The sequence below is a fragment of the Macrosteles quadrilineatus genome, unplaced genomic scaffold (assembly GCF_028750875.1).
Source record: "Macrosteles quadrilineatus isolate MER2022 unplaced genomic scaffold, UCM_ALF_1.0 Scaffold_32__1_contigs__length_1466915, whole genome shotgun sequence".
Classification (NCBI taxonomy): Eukaryota; Metazoa; Arthropoda; class Insecta; order Hemiptera; family Cicadellidae; genus Macrosteles; species Macrosteles quadrilineatus.
In genome coordinates, this window is record NW_026542625.1 from 771,496 (window position 1) to 794,875 (window position 23,380).

General features: G+C 34.3%; 1 protein-coding gene across 2 annotated transcripts; it reads right to left on the reverse strand.

Annotated features, from left to right (window-relative positions):
• Positions 1-1,574: 1,574 nt before the first annotated feature.
• Positions 1,575-22,082, reverse strand: LOC129005753 (cleavage and polyadenylation specificity factor subunit 5-like). Of its 2 annotated transcripts, XM_054434749.1 has the most exons (6): positions 21,860-22,082; positions 13,304-13,504; positions 12,376-12,439; positions 8,592-8,757; positions 2,870-2,984; positions 1,575-1,869 (listed from the first exon to the last, which is right to left on the reverse strand). In XM_054434749.1, the coding sequence occupies exons 1-6, from the start codon at positions 22,018-22,020 to the stop codon at positions 1,848-1,850; spliced, it is 729 nt and encodes a 242-aa protein (XP_054290724.1). In that variant the 5' UTR covers positions 22,021-22,082; the 3' UTR covers positions 1,575-1,847. The 2 variants fall into 2 exon arrangements, with proteins under 2 accessions (XP_054290724.1, XP_054290725.1); XM_054434750.1 differs by lacking the exons at positions 1,575-1,869; positions 2,870-2,984 and adding an exon at positions 7,726-7,862.
• Between the last annotated feature and the right edge of the window lie 1,298 nt (positions 22,083-23,380).

The window sequence follows — 23,380 nt, forward strand, 5'->3', positions numbered from 1 at the left end:
TTACATCCAACTACTTGACTTGGATGTAACCGTGTCACAAATTGAACTTTAGGTGCCTAAAGCTGGGTTTTCCTAGGCGCGGAAGAGATTAACATGGTGTTCCGCTCCGCTTCTAGGAAAACAGTAACATTAAATTACCTAAGACAGGTGGAGTCCGCTCTCCGCGTTCCTCTCTCTGCTATCCACTTCCGCGCCTAGGAATACCCGACTTTAGTTGCCATAGGCATTAACAGTCCTGTCTAAGGAACATGTTGGCCTTAGTTAGTAACAAGACTACAAGATCACGCCACTCATTTTTATTCATACTTAGCTTAAAGTACCTACCTTCGTATGGCCGCCATTTGAATTAAAAGAATCAAAGTATTGTCAAAAAGCGTGTGAGCAAATCGAAGAATGATGATTTCACAGGGTTCCAATCCATAAGAACTCCAGAGTTCTGAGTTACACTTGCTGGGTAGTGATAGCGATAGGTAATGGTAGTGTACAGACTCTATTTGCGATGTGCCCTTATGAAGCACTTCTTATGTTTGGTATGTGGAATAATGTGACAGATCGATTAGAAAGAAATCTGAGCAGTCCATCAAAGCTTTTAAGCTGGGTGTAGTTCATTCTTTTTACACAGAAGGTCGCAGTAATTGAACTTAGTTTCAAGCTCCTTATTGTGGAATTAAACATAACAATTTAGTAATCTAATTTCTTGATAAATTTTTCAGCACAGTTTTTTTTTTTAAATTCATTCACTGCTAATACATAAAAAAAAACTTTTTCATGTCATACAAGCCTCTTCTCCAACTTTTTTTGCTGCAGAAAAAATTTAATTCCTACATGATTGCAATGCGATAGGATCAGACTTCTGTGTACTTTAACCAGAGAATGAACGGGAGCTTTGTTACAGATGACCTGTCATTTCACTACCTGGGACAGATTATTAAAAGCCCATTGATCAAGGACTGTTGGATCCAGTTCAAATTATTAAAAAACCCACATAGTTTTTCAAGATGGAACCTTTTGATTAACTGAGATTCACTGTAACCACTGTGCAGACAAGAATATGTTTGATATATTATAAAAAAACATTAGATTTGTATTATCCATCTTAAGGCAATCGACCCCCCTCCCAACACCACCACAGGTACATTAAGTATGGTACTATTTTTGACAGGCCAAAAAGAGCATTAACACTTGTTTCAAGTAGCCTAACGTAAGCATAAATAATAGATTCAATGATTAATATGGTTCTAAGTCACTTTTTAATTTGAAATACCCCAAATAATATACACAATTACAGAATTACAATATCCAAATAGAATGACGAATCTTAGTCATTTTCCCTGCTGTAAATTCTAAGATAAGTAACATACACATTTTGTACAGAGGATGCTCATTTTCTATTAATATTATTACAATGTTTTTAATATAGTAAACAAATCATTCAAACAATACTCAATTTATCATTCAAATATACAATTGTGGCTGAAATCATACATACGAAAACTGAATTTAATGATAGAAATTAACTTATAAATTATTATAAGAACATCAAGAAAAAGGAAATAAATTACATTACAATAGAGTTGTTACCACACAATCATTAAAAAAGTCTTTAATATTTACCTACTTATTCCTAAATCTATATATACATGTGTCACACTACAAATGACTGAATTGGTTTTTACATACAAGAATTATATAAATAATTCTTTACTCTTAAGAAGAGAAATACTTTTACTGTATCATAATAACCAGATAAAATTAAAAAACAGTGAATAAAAAATAAACACTTTCACAGATAAGTTGATTACTGCTAACTGGAACCACAGTAGTCTTCACAATTTTCACAGAAGTCTTTACATGTAGATGAAATTAAATCTGGAACAACAATCATATAATTACTAGTGCACCTGTTGCTTGAATTCGAGCAATTGCAAAGTATTACAGGCGTTATTTCAAAACAAATAACAGTCATTATTTCAGGTTACTTAAAAGAGTCAACCGTCAACTCAAAGATAATGTAATCAATCACTACACTCCAGTTATTAAAACTGAAAACGAACTCACTCTGTAATTAATATAAATTATTCGTCTGATAAGTAAACAAAATCTTTTATTCATAACAAATACATTGGGATTTTGATGGCCTGTGGGGCAAAGCCCGAGGACTTACAAAAAATACTTAATTTTGACACATCGTTTTTAAAAATCCGTATTATATATTAGGATAATGATTTATGTCACAGACTCTTTATGTAAGGTTACATTTCCTAGAAGAATTTAAAGCAAGTCAAAGATGCGTTATTCATTGTTTTATACATAACATTAGTACATTGAATCTAGATTTCTTATAACTAATGCAGTTTCTGTTTATAATGTTGAAGACAGCATAATTTCTGCTGGCAAATGCTCAATCTTAGGCCACTATTTATTTTCTTCTTTTAATTTCCTTTTAAATTTTAACTACTGTTGCTTTGGGTCTACTATGGGAGAAATTTTGTCTAAGAATAATTTGGATCCGATATAATTTGACATTTTTTAATGTTTTAACAGTTTTTTTAGACATTTAGACAACCATCACCTTTTGCCTGGGCAACAGAAATCTGTTTTATTTTAAAAGGACTAGTGATGGACCTTTTTGCCATTTCTGTAAACAGACTGGTTAATATTTACTGCACCAAAGCTGTGGCTTTGGGCATGACAACTCTTCAACCTTTTACGTTGTAGGCTACCACACAGATATAGCACCCACTTTATGATAATCGTCCACAAGGAGGGTAGTAAAATCAAAGGTAGGACAATCGAGACTCTACTGCATCAAAACAATTGATTACTCTGCTCTACACAAAGAGAACATTGACTGAAAACATTGAATTACCTGCACAGAGCTTGAGGAAGGGATGAGATGATGGGTCCATAACCTTGTGCGTTGTCGTAAAGCTCAAACAACGGGGCAGCCACAAGCTTGTAGTTTTTGGGAACAGCGAAGAGAGCTACACAAGGACCAAATAACTTGTAAGTAATTCTTCAGCACAAGAGTAGTACTGTATCTACATTAAAAGTTCCTATTTGGATATTAATTGCAAATATAAGTAAGTATGTTGACCAATAAAACTTGTAAAAGCAATACTGTACCTGATTTAATTAATACCCGAGTAAACCTTTGCTTTTAATCAACGTCTTTATGCTTGTGTAAGTTACATACCAGTAGGATGACTGAAATAAAATTATTATCTTCGATAATCAATGTTTAATTGAACATACTAAGTCAAATGTACAAGTATTTACATGGCAGATGACAAAAACGTTGATACAGTATCTAAATTGATTAACATGGATGAAAATACATCATACAATTAATTCTTAAATTTGAGTGAATTTAGACAGTTTGATGATAAACATAATCCATATTTTTATTTTCAATCACTTTTTACAAAAATGTTTACAAATTGGAAGTTACTATTACAAGGAGAAGTTAACAAAGATTCAATCAGTGATGTTTCTAGATGATCCAGCGGAAATTATAAATTTTAAGTGTAATTTTTGTTTTATTACAAAAAAATGTTTACAAATTGGAAGTTACTATTACAAAGAAAAGTTTACAAAGATGCAATTAGTATGTTTCTAGATGACCTAGTGTAAACTATAAATTTTAAGTATAATTTTTGTTTCATTTTAACACGATTTAAAAATTTGTAGTTTCATTACTTTTATATAATAAATAAAGTAAAAAAAAAAACAAACTAACTAACAATGGACATCAGAATAGCGCTATTTTGTTCAAGAAGACATTTTGTCCAGTTTTTCAGTTTACAAAAAACTTAAGGAGAAATGTACAGAAATACATTCTGCTTTTTGTTGTTTAAAAAATACAGCCAAAGATAAGCTTTTGCCAATCACAAACTGAGACACTGATGGTTAAGATAAAAGTACAGTAATAGATTAACACTTGATAAAGTAAAAACTGACAAAATTAAAATACAGACAGTAGAATCTATTAGATTTCTATTATGATTTTCTCATACATTAAATCATATACATTCTCACAGGTATTTAATATTTTTTTTGAATGAGGAAACCAATGTTCTAAGTAAATTTTTAATTTGCGTAAAACATGACTGTTGACTTAGGATATATCTGGAAATATTATGGTAAAATAAATATGATTGTTACATTTACTTAAGCCCTAGCATTCAATGTCAAATCGAATTGATCTACAGTTAACAAAAAATTAATGCCAAAGAATAATACTCTTTCACTTAGTGAAGACAACATTAATCTCAACCTTAGACTGACAACCTAACCTGGCAGGAGATTTACAGAGACTAGAACCATAATTAACAACCATTAGTTTGTTAGACAAGGTCAACTCAATAACCTTCATTTTTAATCCTGAGAAAATTCCATCCCACAACAGAAGTAAAATTTGACATTTGGCTTTGACAGGCCGTAAGGTTTGACTGTATTGATATGGATTTAAAGCTCCCTTAAAAATTGAAATTTATGCAGGGTCAGCACTTAAAACTTGAAAATTAAATTTACGATTCGCTCATAGGTTTTCACTGTCATATTTGCATATTGTGTGGTGACAAATGATAAGGGTCAATATCTTAGACCGGGAGGGGGGAATTGCACAGTGGAATAGCAGACCTCTCCGGATATTCAAGTAATCACAAAAGCCACATAACGATTGTGCGACTATGTCATCGCCATCGTGAGATTTCTTTGCCAAGATTGCCGGAGATGATCATAGTTTCATTGTGCAAATCTTAAGACACAAAGAATCGAGAATCAGATTTCTTCAACTGTCACTTTTAAGTTTTGAAATCAGCCTACTATTATTATCAAAGTTTGTCCGTGAAATTCCCGGCTTATTCCAAGTTTGTGCACGATCGATTGGGAGCCCTGCATGTGAAAAAATGTATCTTTCCTCAAAGATTTGTTCATTAATCCACTCTCAAACTAAACTGAGAAAAAGTGCCAGCATCATGATGTTTATTATATTTCCCCCCCCCCCCCACTGAAATTTCCTCCGGCCAGCTAATTAAACTATATCCCTTTCCAATATAATTCTTTCTGCAAAAATTGTATTTCACATTAAATGAATTATTAAATATTATTTTTGTGTTTGAAATGATGTTACATTTATAGAAAAGCAGATATTAACAGTATATATCCATTCAGGTTGTGACAATAAGAAAAAGAAAATAGGTACACAACAGCACAGACTATCGTTATAACAGCAGCCTATATTTCAAATAAACCAAAGACTACAGCTGTTGGGGCTCATTTAAATAACGCTAGCGCTTCTTGCTTTAGACGGAAACAATATTTATTGTAATGTTGCTTAAATTCTGTCATTGTTTACACACCACATTATAATGTGTTCTAACCGACAACCCTGGTATAAAACTTCTTATAAATACTCAAATGACGGTATAAGCTAGAAATATAATTATTTTCTAACAAAAATATTAGTAAATTAGGTAAACTGTATAAAAGATATTTTGCTGTGTCCTCAGTTTGAATACAATGAGTGTCGATACAACTGATACTATGAACTACAACACATTAATCACTGTAAAGACGGAAAATATCCATGCAAATATAAAGTGCCTGTTATATTTAATACATAAAAAAAATTATGATAACATTTTGTGTAGACACACCATCATATAGGCACAAGGGGGAAAACAAATAATAAGGACAATAGAGAAATGGAACAAATTTAACAGAAAAACTAGGATTTGCAAAAATTCATAAATAACTGATATCAGTATGCAGGAGGTTGTTGAAAGCGAACATTGATACAAATATAGAAATCTGCTTATATAATAGGGTTGTGCGAGAAGGAGGTGGTTAGGCAGAATCGGTGGTTCAACCCACGAGGAACTGTTTAGCTGGCCACATATAGCATTCAAGAAAACATTGATTACAATTACATTTGGTTTAAAATTAATCCATGGGTTTTTAAAAGACAAATTGATTTTGTAAAAATTCTACCAAGGAACATTTAACAACTCGGGTTTATCTGTATAACAAACTAACTAATATGGTGCTTGATTTAACACATTGAGATGTAACCTTTCTATCTACCACTTTAACTTAAAACCTCTTTCAACAGTTTATATTACTTTTGAGAGTTCGTTCTTGTAAAAAAAAAAATACTGTAAAACCCCTTTCGAGCGCACAATTTTAGACAATAACTACTGATAGAAAATGCAAATCAATTGAAAAACAACTAAGCAGTGGCAACTGTCCACCGAGGCGTGAGTTGGCCCAGCTTGGCCAATGATATTGTAAAGAGTAGCATGACGACACAGATCTTATAACTTGATTAAAATAATGTAAAAACTACTAACTTATTGTAGATCTCTTTGAACTGAAATAACCTTAAACAACCTCGCCCCCCCCCCCCTCTTCTTTTTAGGTGAATCGGGTTTAATTTATGAGTATATTTTGGTTGAGAGCTTTGTTACTTACATCCAGGATCATTTCTATTTAAAGACCACGATCAAGGGAAGGCGGGACAAGTTTCAAGTTATAAGTTAACTAAACATTCTCGGGACCAAACCAATCGCCTAGTGATCATTAAATTAAAACAATCTCGCTCATCCCTATTATATAGGCCTACACACAGTATTCCAATGCATTATTATATTGCGTAAATGTATACACAAACAACAAATAAGCTACTGACAAAAAACTTTAAAACTGCAGAAACAATTGATCTCCTGGAGTCTTCCGCAAAGTAAGATGCCAATAATAACAAATCTTCATCAGTAACCGAACCAAGTATATGTGCATCACCTTACTCATTTACTATTTGGAAATGAAGCTTAAACATTTGGAAAATAATAAAAATACAAAGTACATTATTTTAACAACATTGTACATTAGAATCATGGAAGTATTTTAATTGGAAATCCAGACTTAAAGTGTAGCCAAAATCATTTTTTGTGTTAACATTAACAATGCATGTAACACAGCTTTTAACTATTACAAGGCACAAGGCTAAAACTACTGTCATGGATGTAAACTTGATAAACTTTAAAAGCCTAATTTTTAACATAATAACATTTTCCCTAATTAAAAATTCTTTGACTGATACATCTGATTAGAACAAGAACAAATTAATTTTTAACATTTTATGATATTAGCATGTGTTTTTCTGTATTTAATTAACATTTTGCAACGATACACATTCTTTTGCTAAGTCCTTCAGTACAAAAGTGTTATAGTTACATATGATTAAACAATACATTTTAAACAAAACAAAAAACATAAATCGACCTCAAAACCTAGTTTACAAAACAAATTCCCTATAATTATAAAGTACTCAATCTTCACACAGTATTTACATAGATTATGAAGTTTATAGCTTTCTGAAATATCAATCTTGTACTATACAGAGTTGTTACTATAGGTGGAATTAATCGTGTTGGAATAACATTTTAGACAGGATATAGTAGTCAAAATCCTAAAATCATGTTAAACAATCCTGAGGGTTACAGTAGGCCTACTTTGAAAACATATTATGTACATTCACGGGAACGATTTATAGTTCTTGTCAAGAGAAATAATAATCTTAAAAAATAAACTCTTGTAAACTTCATAAATAAATACATTTATAATCCCTGCTAAGCTTCAAATTGGTATGGAAATGATTAAATCCAAACCTATGCAGGAGAAAAAACAGGCCAAATGACCATAATTAAAGATGCATGGGGTTTCATACCCTTAGCAACATTTGGCTTTTCAACCGCAAGGGATGCACATATGCTTGGCTTGGTTATAATACAATAAATTTGATGATGAGCTTGGAAAATGATGCTCAGAACTTTGCTGCGTCAGTTGGTCATCAGGATAAACTGTGAAATAGAGAACAATGTGAATATGGTTTAGATTAATCCGAACCCTGAAAATATTTAAATTAGTGAAATCCATCAATACGAAGAAGCATAAGATCAGTATCGTGTTCCTCACTTATCTATCTAATCTGCAAACATTAAAACTCCTTACTGTATGAGTTTTCTTCTTCTTGCTGTCTCAAAATGCCAAAAATAAGTCTATCTTCAGTTAAAGTTACGTGTATTTTCTATATTTTTTATTTGATTTTAACCGAACTATTGTAATTTGGATAGCCTACAAAGTGTTTGCAAATAACTCAAAACTAAAAAAACCTTACCTATCACAGCAAACATGCAGCCTAACCAGATTTCAAGAAATTCATATTTAGATACACGCCCGTTTTTGCTAACGTCTAGGTATTTTCATACTTAAGATAATTTATTCACAAACACTCTGTAATGTACTGTACGAGAAAGAGATTACTCATATAAAATCAAGGCTGTACTTTTCTGAAGTAGTTTTTACTTGGCTTTTCATTACAATGTGTCACTACGGAGGACATGCATGATGGAAGTTTTTATACCTGATATCAACATACGTTAAGCCTAATAAAAAAATATGAAGATTGAATTTATAAGTTGACTTGTCACGATTGATTAACTCGACACTGTATAGGCACGTTATTGGTTGACGACTAATTAACTTACAATACAGTACCTGAACTTTCTTGTACATTCTACATAACCTACCTTTCTCCGCAAGCTGCACTAGGAACAGACGTTTGTGCTCCTTAGGCTTGGTGATATGTGGAGGGACGTAAGGGTACTGCGGAGGTTCAAAGTTTGGTCTCCACCAGTTGCCTATCGTGTCCTCCACAGTCCAATCTTGTTTCACACCATCTTGCCTTCCCAAAGTCTACAACAAAGAAGACATATTTTGATTACGAGTAAACTAGGTGGCGTTCGCAGATGCATCCACAAAATTGAGCGGAGTCATCAAGGGGTCGTATTATATTGTTTTTGTCATAATGCAGTAAAAACAGTCGTCATTGGTGCATGCGTTGCGGGTCTAAAGTAGCATTTTTACTCTTTAGGGAATAAAATTTGTTTTTAGCCTCTATGGAGTAAAACTCAGCTGTTGTCAACTTAGTTGTAAATTTCTATTGTAAACGATTGAATAAGTATCAAAATATGTAACGATTCGTGCTTCATAATCATTTTAACCTACAGTCTACAGTCTCTTCCCATAGCATTTTAGCATTGCAGATACATTAATCCATTCCCACACTCAACACTGCCCACCTTTACTACTTCCTTCACACTCCCCTACGTCGTGGAGCTGTTTCCCTCTCTTCCCATAGCATTTTAGGATTGCAGATACACTAATTTAATTGCCAAAGACAGTTCCCACACTCTGCACTGCAAGCTTTACTACTTCCTTTACCATTTCCTACGTCATAGACCTGTTTCCTTCCCTTCTCATAGCATTTAAGTATTAGATACATTTATCTAACTGCCCAAAAGGTTCCCTCACTCTGCACTGCCAGCCTTTACTACTTCCTTCACAACTTCCTACGTCGTGGGGCCTGTTTCCTTCCCTTCTCATAGCATTTTGGGATTGAAGATACATTAATCTAACTGCCACAGACGTTTCTCACAATATGTTCATACATTACTACTTCCTAAGCCACTTCCTACATCGTGGACCTGTTTTCATAACTTTCCATAGCATTTTAGTATTTTAGATACGCTAATCTAATTGCCACAAACATTGCCCACACTCCGCACTGCTAGCCTTTACTACTTCTTTCACCATTGTATATGTCGTGGACATTCTTCCATCCCTTCTCATAGCATTTCACCATTGCAGATACATTAATCTAACTGCTACAAACGGTTTCCAGTTTCCAAACTCCACACTGCTCACCTTACTACTTCCTTCACCTCTTCTTACGTCGCAGAACTGTTTCCCTCTCTTCCCATAGAATTTTAAAAATGTAGATACCAAGATACCTTAATCTAATCGTCATAAACAGTTCCCACACTCCGAAAAACTCGCCTTTACTGCTTCCTTCATCACTTCCTACGTCACGGACCTGTTTACCTCCCTTCCCTTAGCATTATTGGAATGCAAATACCTTAATCTATTGGTCATAAACAGATCCCACACTCCGGACAGCTCGCCTTGACTACTTCGTTCACTACTTCGTACATCGCGGACCTGTTTTCCTCCCGTCCCATAGCATTTTAGGATTGTAGATACCCTAATCTAATAGTCATAAACAGTTTCCACACTCCGGACAGCTCGCCTTGACTATTTCCTTCACCACTTCCTACGTCGTGGACCTGTTTTCCTCCCTTCCCATAGCATTTTAGGATTGCAAATATCTTATTCTAATGGTCATTAAACAGATCCCATACACCGAACAGCTTGCCTTTACTACTTCCTTCACCACTTCCTACGTCGCGGACCTGTTTCCTTCCCTTCCAATAGCATTTTAGGATTGCAGATACCTTAATCTAATTGTCATAAACAGTTCCCACTCTCCGGAGAGCTCGCCTTGACTACTTCCTTCACCACTTCCTACGTCGCGGACCCGTTTTCTTCCCTTCCCATAAAATTTTAGGAATGTAGATACCTAAATCTAATCGGCATAAACAGTTTCCACGCTCCGGACAGCTCACCTTGACTACTTCCTTCACCACTGCCTACGTCGCGGACCCGTTTTCCTCCCTTCCCATAGAATTTTAGGAATGCAGATACCTTAATCTAATCGTCATTAATAGTTCCCACACTCCGGACAGCTCGCCTTGACTACTTCCTTCACCACTTTGTACATCGCGGACCTGTTTTCCTTCCGTCCCATAGCATTTTAGGATTGTAGATACCTTAATCTAATAGTCATCAACCGTTTCCACACTCCGGACAGCTCGCCTCGACTATTTCCTTCACAACTTCCTACGTCGCGGACCTATTTTCCTCCCTTCCCATAGCATTTTATAATTGCAAATACCTTAATCTAATGGTCATAAACAGATCCCATACCCCGAACAGCTTGCCTTGACTATTTCCTTCACCACTTCCTACGTCGCGGACCTGTTTTCCTCCCTATCCATAGCATTTTATGATTGCAAATACCTTAATCTAATGGTCATAAACAGATCCCATACTCCGAACAGCTCGCCTTTACTTCTTCCTTCACCACTTCCTACGTCGCGGACCCGTTTTCCTCCCTTCCCATTGAATTTTAGGAATACAGATACCTTAATCTAATTGTCATAAACAGTTCCCACTCTCCGGAGAGCTCGCCTTGACTACTTCCTTCACCACTTCCTACGTCGCCGACCCGTTTTTCTCCCTTCCCATAGAATTTTAGAAATGCAGATACCTAAATCTAATCGTCATAAACAGTTTCCACACTCCGGACAGCTCGCCTTGACTACTTCCTTCACCACTTTGTACATCGCGGACCTGTATTCCTTCCGTCCCATAGCATTTTAGGATTGTAGATACCTTAATCTTATATTCATCAACCGTTTCCACACTCCGGACAGCTCGCCTTGACTATTTCCTTCACCACTTCCTACGTCGCGGACCTATTTTCCTCCCTTCCCATAGCATTTTATAATTGCAAATACCTTAATCTAATGGTCATAAACAGATCCCATACCTCGAACAGCTCGCTTTTACTACTTCCTTCACCACTTCCTACGTCGCGGGCCTGTTTCCTTCCCTTCCAATAGTATTTTAGGATTGCAGATACCTTAATCTAATCGTCAGAAACAGTTCCCACACTCCAGACTGCTCACCTTTACTACTTCCTTCACCACTTCCTACGTCACGGACCTCAAGCTAGTGTCGTCATTTGATTATATTTTTGATCCATACCACCGTTTATGTTCTAATATCTGTGGAATAATGCTATCAGCTATTTATTTATCTACTGTATTCAAAAGTTAACAGCTGATCATATGTCTTTGTTTATGTGTCAAATACTGCTTCCATAAGGATTACATTGAAACTTTGAGACCCAGTGGGGCGGATTCCTGAGAGACTTTTTTAACGCCATATAGATGTTGGCACTCACCGATATGGTCTTTATCACCATGCAAAATTTGAAAACGATTGATTCAGCCGTCTAGGAGGAGTTTGCGTATTACGAAATGCATAAAAGTCGACGTATAAGAGCTTCGCTCGCTTCGCTCGCTCCGCTCAATAACAACATCAAAAAACATGTTCATGTTGCTGAGTGTTATTTTGCTGGGAGGGAGTTTAATTATGCCAATGAAATCAGCAGAGATTCGTTGATAGACAGCTTTTAGATTATGAGGTGATCAAACAATATGATGCTTAAAAAAAGCAAAGATACACAATAAAACATAATAGATGAAGCAAGAAATAAAGCTTTGATTTTTTTTAGTTTGTAACACCTATTATTTTATTAAATAGGCTTATCCAAACATTACCACTTTTGTCCAACTATTTAGATAGGACTTATTACACAGAGTGAAAACATCAATTTACAAACTTTACCTCTGTTAGAAGTCTCTTTAAACCTTCAACTTCATCTTCTCCAGGGTTAAGTTCACCTCCAGGGCTGTAAAAACAAAAAAAAGACATTAAATTAATGGCAATATATTGGTCAACATTTATTTTAACATACTTACTATTTTTATTCTTTAGGAAAAAAAATTTCTGTTAAAATTTAAATTATTGCTTCGTTGTCTCACTCTATGTTTACATAGAGATTGACGTTCATAAGATTTTGATTTCTTTGATAAAATATTTATTCTTTGGTAAGGCTTTGATTGAAAACTGTTAACAAAAAGTGATAAAAAAAAGACCAGACAGAAGTATAAAATCATACCACAAAAAAGAAAACTGAGTTATAGATAAAAGTTTAACAACTCATGATAGCTTCAAGTTGAATTTTAATGAATCTTTTTGCAGTATATACAATGAATTTACAGTCAATTTGATAACAGGGTTGGCATTATCAAATTAATTCCGAATTTTTACAGAAAACAATTAATTCAGTGTCTACAGTTAGGATCGATTACACTCCTAGGCTAGTTAATTAGTAACATAGTGGTCGTCTCTTGACATTGACAATAAGTAGGCTTAATTCTTGCTATTACAGTAAAATCGTGATGATTTCCTGCGATTGCGGCAACCTCATGTTAGTTCCACGCTATTGTGAAGGAGTAGAGAACAAACTGAACGTCTATATAACAGATGGAGGCTCTGCTATAGGCTATCACCTATAATTACAATTAAATAATGCCTCCTCAACTAACACCGCACCGTAATCCAGCCAAAGAACCATTCTGCCAAGAAACCTATACCGGTAGGTACCCTGTTGGCACCAAGTAATGACTACTGACACATGACTATACTACGGAGAAAAAAATGGAGAAAAGCTTGTCAAACTAATCGCAAGGAGTTTGCAGGATTAACTTACAGTTTAAAGAATGTCGTCCCCAACTGCAGAAGCAAGACATGTGGTAGACCATGTTCATGGACCAGAAGAACACCTTCTACACTTCGTCTCATGCCAATCTTCTCAAACTCTTCTCGCATCCTTTGGAAACGAGCGGGGACGGATGGATCTTTCTCAAATAATGGTTCCTTGGTTCCAAATGTGTAATTTGTTAGTGGATACCTAAAAAAAACCTTGTATAAAACCAAGATTGGTACCGGTATAGTTTTTCCCTAGGACACTAGGAACGAGTCTGGGATTGCAGGTACTTCACATTTACTTTAGGCTAGACCTAGGGGTTGCGGCAATATCACTTGGATAAAATCTAAATGGTGATTTGGCGGGATTTGAACCCGGGACCTCAGAGACCAAAGTCCCGTGCTCAACCACTAGATCAGCTCGCTCCCCAAAAATAGTTTAGTGTAGCCTATTAGGAAATACAAATCCGGTATTAGGCAGTTTCAAAATATTTGGTATTGATTGAAAAAAAAAACACAATTTCTGGTAAATGACCTAATATTTTATTATTATTGACTTCAAACGCTGAAAATTAATTCAGGAAATATTAGCAATCATTTTAATAAGAACAAATGAGGCTTACTACATAGGTACCTATAAAAATATTTTACAGATTAATTCATAACCTGACCTTAAGGTAAATTGCCAAATACCACGACTCACCCAAATACCGTGATTCCCGTATTTTCTCGCCAATAACAAATATATTGTTGGTCAAAGACGTTTAATCTTTATATAAGAAGTAAATTCAACTTTTGGAGTTTATTTTAAATTTCTTTGATGGCTGCTGGTGCCATGTCGTCTGGTTCATTTATCAGTTTGAATGTTGACGTTTCTTGAAACAGTTGTTTTCCTTAAGGTTCTTAGTGATTCAAACAAGGAAATGGAGGTGAGTGGAATAAGCTTTGGTTTAGTATATTTTTATATTACATTAATTATCTATAATATTAAAACGTAACAGGGTTTTTTTATTTCACGATTCTGAATCAACCACTCGACGGATTTTCGTGATTTTTATGTTGCAAGAAAGATAATTTTTAAATTTAAATTCATTGTTAAGCCCCTGAGCTGTAGATATTATTGTAAGACTAGATTACTTACGTCAATAGCTCATTGATTCACTTCATGTTTCAGTACATGTTTCGACACATTGTCATCATCAGCTGAGTACTAACTAGTGAAGTTTTTATTCACCATATGGCTTCGTCATTGTTCAATTAAATAAACACGTAACACGTATTCATTTTTGCATTTGGCGTTTTGTAATTCAGCAAGTTTTAGCGAATTTCCCTATAGGGAAGTAGCTATTGCCGTAGGTCTCATGGTAAGACTTAGGCCCGGGACCGATTTACTTTTTCATTTTAATGTCCTCAGAGGCCAAAAACACCATTCGTTCAAATTTTTATATATGTATATATATATATATAGATATATATATAGATTTATATATATATATATGTGTCCGTGAACACGATAACTTGAGTAATTTTTATCCGATTTTGATGAAATTTGGTTTAAAGGTGTAAGGCGGGATAAACTTGAATGAGTTCGCGATCCAGCATGATCGGACCATGGGAACAGGGTTTTATGGGGGGTTTTATGGGGTAAAAATTGGTTTTTCTCACTTTTTACCCTCAAAACACAAAATTTCCCAATTTTTCTCTAAACCTTCTTAAAGAGCTTAAAAAAACAAACAATTCAGTATATCAAAGTGTTTTTGTACGGTTATTGGTTACGGAGAAAACTAAAAAAATGGTAAATTTAAAATTCCCATGTTATTCTTATGGAGAATATTGTAAAATGTTGTAGTTTGCTTGTTTATGGATATATTTTGATCAAACTTGGCAAATTTATTTATTTTATAGTAAGCTATCAATATTTTACTAAAAACACACTACTTTATTAGTTTCCTTGTAGCAGCAAACCTAGGTACTCGTTAAACCTAATGTTATTTAAATAGATCAATTGAAAATCAATTCGGCCAAATGGAAATTCGCTTAGACGGCAGGTTTGCTGCTGCGGGGGTATTTTGTTTTATTCTTCGTGTTGATAAACAAATAGTCAGTCTGTCCCACCTGTCCCCGACCCGCGGCGTGACCGTGTGTTTTGTTCGAACATGCCTGCATGTCTTAAAACTTTACGTGTTGTAGATGTATATGTTCCATGTCGTGTCGTATTCGTGTTTATTTAATTGAACAATGAGGAAGCCATATGGTGAATAAAAACTTCACTAGTTATTACTCAGCTGATAATGTGTCGAAACATGTACTGAAACATGAAGTGAAATTCACGATTCAATGAGCTATTGACGTAAGTAATCTAGTCTTACAATAATTTTTAAAACTAGGGAATGTCGAAGCCATAATTTTAGTTTAGGTTCCCAGTTATTAACCCTCCAAGTGTCCATAGTTTAGGCCTTAATGTCCACCTATTTTTGGCGCATTTGCCAGGTTTTATTAAAACGGATCTGAGAAGCTTAAAACAATGTTAATTCTAATGTTCTATATACCATTTTGTTTGGAAAATCATGGGCTTCAATATTATATATAAAACATAAGGAACATTTTTTCAAAAAAAAAAAATTTTAGGTAAAAAAAAATATAATTTCGAAAATTTTCAAAAAAAAAAATAAGTTCGCGCTCAATGAAATTGTATAAATTATAGGCCTATAAATATTTGAAAATAGCCACTTTGTTCTAAATTTTATGAGGATTACAAATATATAATAATATAAGGAAGTAGATTTGCAAATAAATAAGTTATGGGCAAAAAACAGATTTCAGTACATAGCGTTTAGCTAAGAATGCATAGCCTAACCATAGCTAGGAATCTGGCTGACAATTTGTACATCAATATCACTACCTACTTCTTCAGGATCATCAACCAGCACTTCAAAACCACTTAAATCTTCTTATAATGCAACACGTATATCACTACTTTTGATTTTTAACACTAAAACAATGATAAACGTAATAAAACACATCAGTCATCGGTCGGAGGGTAACCTAGCTGTTTACAAATACACGCACGTCAGCTGTCTGCTACATATTACGATCGGCTCAGATAACGTACAGCGCTGAGACAGACCTCTGGAGAAAGCTTAGAATGAAACGGAAAGAACGATACCTAACTCGATCCAGTTCAATCCGATTCAGTCAGTTATAGAGCCTTCGCCGTAAACGATGTCTGCTTGTCGAAAAATCGACAAGTAACACTACACAAAGTGTGCTGCTTGTCGAATTTTCGTCAAGTAACACTGGGAGGGTTAAGAAATTAACTTTTAATTTTTGAAAAGTCTAACAGCCTAAGATTCTAAGCTAGCTTTTGGTATAATATAATTTGCTTAACATAACAGCTGTAAACATTCAGCGTTTGTAACACAAATTCAGCATTTGGATAAAATTAAAAGACATACTAAGGGTTGACTTATTTATACTATGTGTAATGCTAATCATTGATACGTTCAATCCTTCGATAAGAGGATGACGGATTATTTAAATATACATAGGCCTAGTAAAATACTAGGATGTTCAAATTATTTTTTTAAGTAATCTTTGTTATCTTCGGTTTGTTTTAGTGCAATATAATTTGTTTTTACTAACCGCTGGTTAATTATAAAAATGCCCTATAGAAATATGAGGTTATTTACTCTGATTTTGTCATTGATTATAGGAAATAAGTAAGATTAGTAGACCACCAAGATAAGAAACACCATCGATGTGTACAAGTCGAGGCTCTGTACACGAGTTTAAAAAAAAGATACCGTATGCAAATTATTTTATTGCTCAACTTTTTTGGAAAGGGTATGAAAATCACAATTTTTACATGTTTTAATTCATCTTGGCAGCTTTTTGTTTACAATCAATGTTTTTGAATGCTTGAACTTTGTTTGGATTAGGCCCGGAAATATTGATGTCATAAAGATGGAGATCAAGAATCCTCAGGAATACGATTTTAAACTACCACCACAACCTCAGACGGGTTTTACCTATCCAAAGATATACAGATGAATGACATAGATTGAACACAACGTCATCATTGACCTAGGATACTGCAATTAGACTAACCATAGTTTTATGAAATCTAAAAAGTTGTTTGGAGTGTGTTTAGTTGTGGTTACGTTTGGCGGCGCTGAATATTTTATAGTTTAAATAAATGAATATGGGGAATTACGATGTACATTGATTCAATGAGGGTGGTTTAATTATCAAGGATATTATAACTGATAATGGAATGGATAATAAACATAGACAATTAATTAGGCTACGTCACTAGCTTTACTAGCGTTTTTACTTTTTAAATTCCTTCAACATGTGACCAGTTCTTTTGTTCAAATGAATATTATTTTATTTTTGACTCAGCTGTTTACAAAACAAACTGATATGTTGTTGTGTTTACTTTTCTTTGTTTACACTTATTTATTTATCAATTGATGCAGTGGAATTGACATGAAGGATGTGTGTGGACGATTCGTTTAATGATGTCAGGACACCAACTTTATAATTATGTGTAAGTTAACTGTGAATTTTATTGGATGTTTTTGTTTTATTTTAGGGAGTTTCAATTCAGACATACTGGAAATTGTGTATAGTATGAGTAATTGTATTGTGGTGATATTGATTATGGAAGAGGCAGGTATGCGATGGAAGGTGATATCATTGACTAGGCCTATACACTTCTCAATTGATAATTACTTTTCTACTGTAGGCTGCAATAAAATTTGTCTTTATACGTATAAACTAGCTGTTCCGAATTATAGGCCTACGCAGTTTTAACTGACTACTCCCGTGTGTAGGACGGATAAAACCCTTGTATACCCTTGTCACCTTGTATTAAATATTATATTATATTATATTAATATTATATATAATTATATTAATAGACGTATATTTTGAACTAATATGAGTTGCTGTTTTGTTATAAACCTATTTTAAGCTGGCCATAGAAATTATATTTTAGAAAAATGCATCACGGAGATTAGCAATGTAAGATTGCTATTTTCTAAATACCGTGACAGGATCACGGTGTTTAGAATGCACATTATATTTTTTAGTTAACAAAAAATAATAATCTATATCTATTAAAGAAGAACTATGCATTTGTGTATATAAGTTATGGACTCCGAAACCGCTTGACATATTGTAATGAAACTTTCAGGCATTATTAATCATCTTTCAAGGATTGTTCGAGTGAAGTTTGGTGCAGATCCGTCAAAAGGGCTCTGCCCCAGAGGGTTTTAAGTGGGCCAATGTCAGACTTTTTTATCTAGCCTACAATGTTTCAAATAAATATAATTTAAAAGGAGATGTTTACTTTCACCAACTGTTTTGTAGGTTTGAATAATCACATGCTGTATTACCATTAGTCATGATTTGAAATAGTGCCACAGTGTTTCTAGCCTACAGAGTGCAGCACAGAAAACTATTTTACTTTTGAATAAGTCCAAATGTATTAAACCCCAATCGCAGCACACCTGTGCACTCAACAACGTTTAAATTCTCCAGTGTTAAATATTAAAAACATAAAAACCTTTATCATAGTATTATAAACAATAAAAGGGACAACAATGCCTTAGTATTTTTATCTTTCGTTCAATAGCCTACCCACACAATCTAACATAAATTATTAAGTGAATAATAATCGTGCGTGCTATCTCGGGTATTCAAATGCCTCTCAATTTGTCATTAATTCACCACATTACTGTTATTAAAAGAAGGAACTCCAATAATAATGTGAAACTTAAATCCACCGAAGCTGTGTAACGTTACCAGACTAACGATTAAAAAAATGTCATCGAAATTGATTAAAGCTAATTATCAGTGGTAGGTTTAAAGGAGAAATAGTCTTAATCCCAAGAATACTGATGATTTCATCCGAATTACCCTCTGAATTTAAGCAAAACAACAATTTCCTTAGTGTCTTGCTTTCGCAATCGCCATTATAAGGCACTAGGGCAATACCTGACTATTGTCGGTTTAAATGTAGAAAAAACATGCTTTTCACACAGACAGATGTAATTTATTAGCGCAGAAAAGCACGCCGGGTAACTGCTAGTATTTTATAAAATAAGACTATTAAATAATATGGTAGGCCTGATAAGTAGAGTGTGATTTTGAGTGTGCTGAATTCACTGCTTAAGTCCGTTTTTAGTTTGGGTTGTTCAATAAATATGTAAATAATCCTAGGTCTTAAATAATAATAATCCTAGGTAAATAATATGTTGTAACTTAAATTTGTGCATTCATCGTTGTTTTGTGTAGCTATAATTTATTTATTTGTTGTTTTTTTCTTTTAAATGCCTCCGATGCGACGACAACGAAACGTAGACAGGAGGTGTAATTGTGATAACGAACGCAGCTACAGAACAGTGGCGCGTAATAGGCTTAACTCATCACAGTCAGCACCCGACCCTGGACAATCTCAACTATTATGTTACAAATGCGCCCTAACATTCCCCCAAAACGACTTTTCGTTCTCAATTGGCCCTCTATCAATGACCTGCGTTGCCTGTACAGCAAGGCATTTTGAGAAGGAGAAAACCGGCCGGAATGCTTTTTAGGTTTATCAATAACGAAGATAAACATGGTCTGAGTTACACACCGGTAATCTTTGTGTTAAAAACTCAATGTAAATATGACTGTTATTCATTTTGAAATAACTCCTGTAATATTTTGCAATTGCTCGAATTCGAGCAACATGTACACTAGTTGAAAATAAAATATGTCCAACATACCAGAGCTCATTACCAGATTCCCTCCCCCCACATGAGTCACATGCCATTGCTGGCATACCAACCAATAGGCCTACTCAGGATATTGAAATAAAAAATTCTGCTTAGGCTAACATACCAGAGCTCATACCCCAATTCCCTCCTACGTGAGTCACTGGTGGGATGCATTTCATGTTCAATACTTTCTATAGTGGAGTTGTAGGCTAGTTAAGTTAATGTATTTTTTGTTAAATATTTTAAAATTATTCATCCATAGGCCTAATGCTTCTTGTGTTTTGTTCACCTATATTATTTAGTTAGCTTAACATTCCTTCTTTTCCAATCTCGATAAATTAATTTAGCCTAAGTAAATACCTACCTATCTATCTATCTATACTATTATAAAAAAGAGGTGGTTGCTGTATGTGTGTATGGGAAAAGTAAACTCGAAAAATACTGGTCGGATTGGGCTGAAATTTGGCATGATGATAGCTCACATTCCCGATTAACATATAGGCATATTCTTATTTCAAAAATCCTTTCGGGCTCCGCCCCAGTGGCTCTGGAGTTTCCCATGTTAACCTTATGAGAAATGGAATTATTGAATCTTAACAGCTGTTTCAATTTAACAAGTTGGTTCTGTTCTATGATGTTCAATAGCATTAAAGTTACAAGGATTACCAACAGGGTGCAGCACTATTATTTCTTTTACATTTATGACAACAGCTAATTTGCAACCAAAAGGTAAGTGAGCGTAGCGAACGAGCTCCAACCTAAAGGTGAGTGAGCGTAGCGAACAAACTTCAACCAGGACGTGATTGAGCCATGCGAACGAGATAATCTTGAAAATTATGAAGTTAAACGGGGCAAAGCCCGTGGGTTACAGCTAGTTTTAAATAAAATTGGAGCAACAACAAAATATGTTTATTGGAGTTTAGCCTCTGGTCGTGATGTATGACCTTTCTTCTTACTCTTTACAAACGTTTTAATTTCATCTGTCATCGACATCTGCTGGTACCGGTAGGTACGATTTAGTGTTTGAGGTTATATTTTCCTATTCCTAGCTCCAAAATTGCTGTATCACGGAATTAGGCTGATAAATCACGGAATTAGGAAATAGAAGGAAAATTGAGTGTAAATAAAAAAAGGACGTAAAAATACATTTTTTTGTCATAATACAACCTGAAACCATCCGAATTAAACAATCGATTATAATCAATATATGGGTATACAGTTTCTTAACTGGGCTACGGTAATACTGATTGAAACTATCGAGTTGAAAATATTGATTAATAATCGATATTTTAAAATATATCTAGGCTATTATAAAATCAAAATAAGCCTAACATAACCTGACCTAACCAACCAAACTTGCTGATGGTGAAAAAATCGCATGAAATTTTACTAATCAAATCAATAGTTTCAATCAATATTAGTGTAGCCCAGTTAAGAAACTGTACCCCAATATATCGATCGATATTTTCATTCGAATGAGTGTAGGACCTAAAGTAAAGTGCAGCAGTTTTACGGTAGCCTAGGTGTTAAGTATAAGACGTTTCTTTTATTTACTTTACATAAATTTAGTAACACGTACAATGCTGATCAAGAAGTTATTTAGATCAAGGGACACAACTGAACAAACTACTTAAGCTAGGACTAGGCTGTGACAAACATAGACTAGGCTAGGCCTCAAACTAAAAAAAAAGCCTAGCCTAATAGGCTATCAGAAACTTTAAATAAAGGTCAGGACCTAATTTGACAATAAATAACATGGCATATAAGCTGACGGCTAATTGTGTAAGCATACTTACAAATTGATGGGTCTGTTTATTGTTAAGACCGGTAAGGGAAACTTTGCATCGTTGAACTGAGTCGGAGTCTGAGCTGCAGGTCCTCCACCACCACGGCGAGGCCAACCGTGACCACCAGCAGGCCCGGATAGATTAGAAGGTTTAATTTGAGTAGAGGTCATAATAATTTGATGGAATACTTGAATTAATAGTTACAACTTTAGGTTTAACAAACAAAATATAATTCTACCGATGCGTCTTCGACTGAAACACTGCAACACGATTTCAAAATGGCAGCCGGCAAAGGCAAAGTAATTAAGCAAACAAAAGCAACAAAGTAACAAAGCAAAGCAACTAAGCAAGCCAAGCAGCAAGCACCGAGCACTGAGCATTGATTGAGCGTGCTATACACTTCTCTGTATAGGTCAGTGTATAGTATAGTCAATGATTTTATTCTCATTCGGACATTCAGACCATTTCGGATATTCGGATGGTAGTTTTGCTCCAAATCATCTTTCGTTCTCTTTGTTCTATGTTCTTTCTTAATAAAAATAGTGACCAGTACCATCCAGTACTGACCAGGGTTGTTATTATCGTTAACAGTATCATGACAGTATTTTGTAAATAAAGTATTTTCTGCTCAATGATGTAATTTTTAAAATTAATTATGATTTTACTTTTACAAAAAATGTGTCATTTTAGCGAATTTCCCATATAGGGAATAAGCTATTACCGTAGTACTCATGGTAAGACCTGGACGCGGGACCGATTTTTTTTTCGTTTTGAGGTCCCTAGAGGCCAAAAACACCATCCGTTCAAATTCATATATATATATATATATATATATTTATATACATATTTATATATATATATATATATATATATATATATATGTGTGTGTGTGTGTGTCCGTTAGCACGATAACTCGAGCAAAAATGATCCGATTTTGATGAAATTTGGTACAAACGTGTAAACCTACGTTTATTTGAACGAGTTCGCGATCCAGCATGATCGGACCATTGGAACGGGGGTTTACGGGGGGTTTTATGGGGTAAAAATAGGTTTTTCCCATTTTTGACCCAAAAAACATAAAATTTAGCAATTTCTTTCCAAACCATTTTTTAGAGCTTAAAAAAAACAAATAATTTAGTATATTGAAGCGTTATTATGCGCCTAATGGTTACGGAGAAAATTCCAAAAAATTGTAAATTTAAAATTCCCATGTTATTCTTATGGAGAATAAGTAAACTGTTGTAGTTTGCTTGTTTATGAAAATATTTTGATCAAATTTGGAAAATGTTTTTATTTCTTACTAACTATTAACATTTTACAAAAAAAAAAAACAACAGTTTTACCCTCCCTGATGCAGCAAACCTAAGTACTTGTTAAACTAATTCTATTTGAATAGGGAATAAATGTTATATTTTTAAGTAGACATTTCAGTGTAAATCCAATCAGGCAAATGGAAATTCGCTTAGTCTGCAGGTTTGCTGCGGCGGGGGTATTTTATGTTAGCCTCCGCATTACTGAATATATAAATTG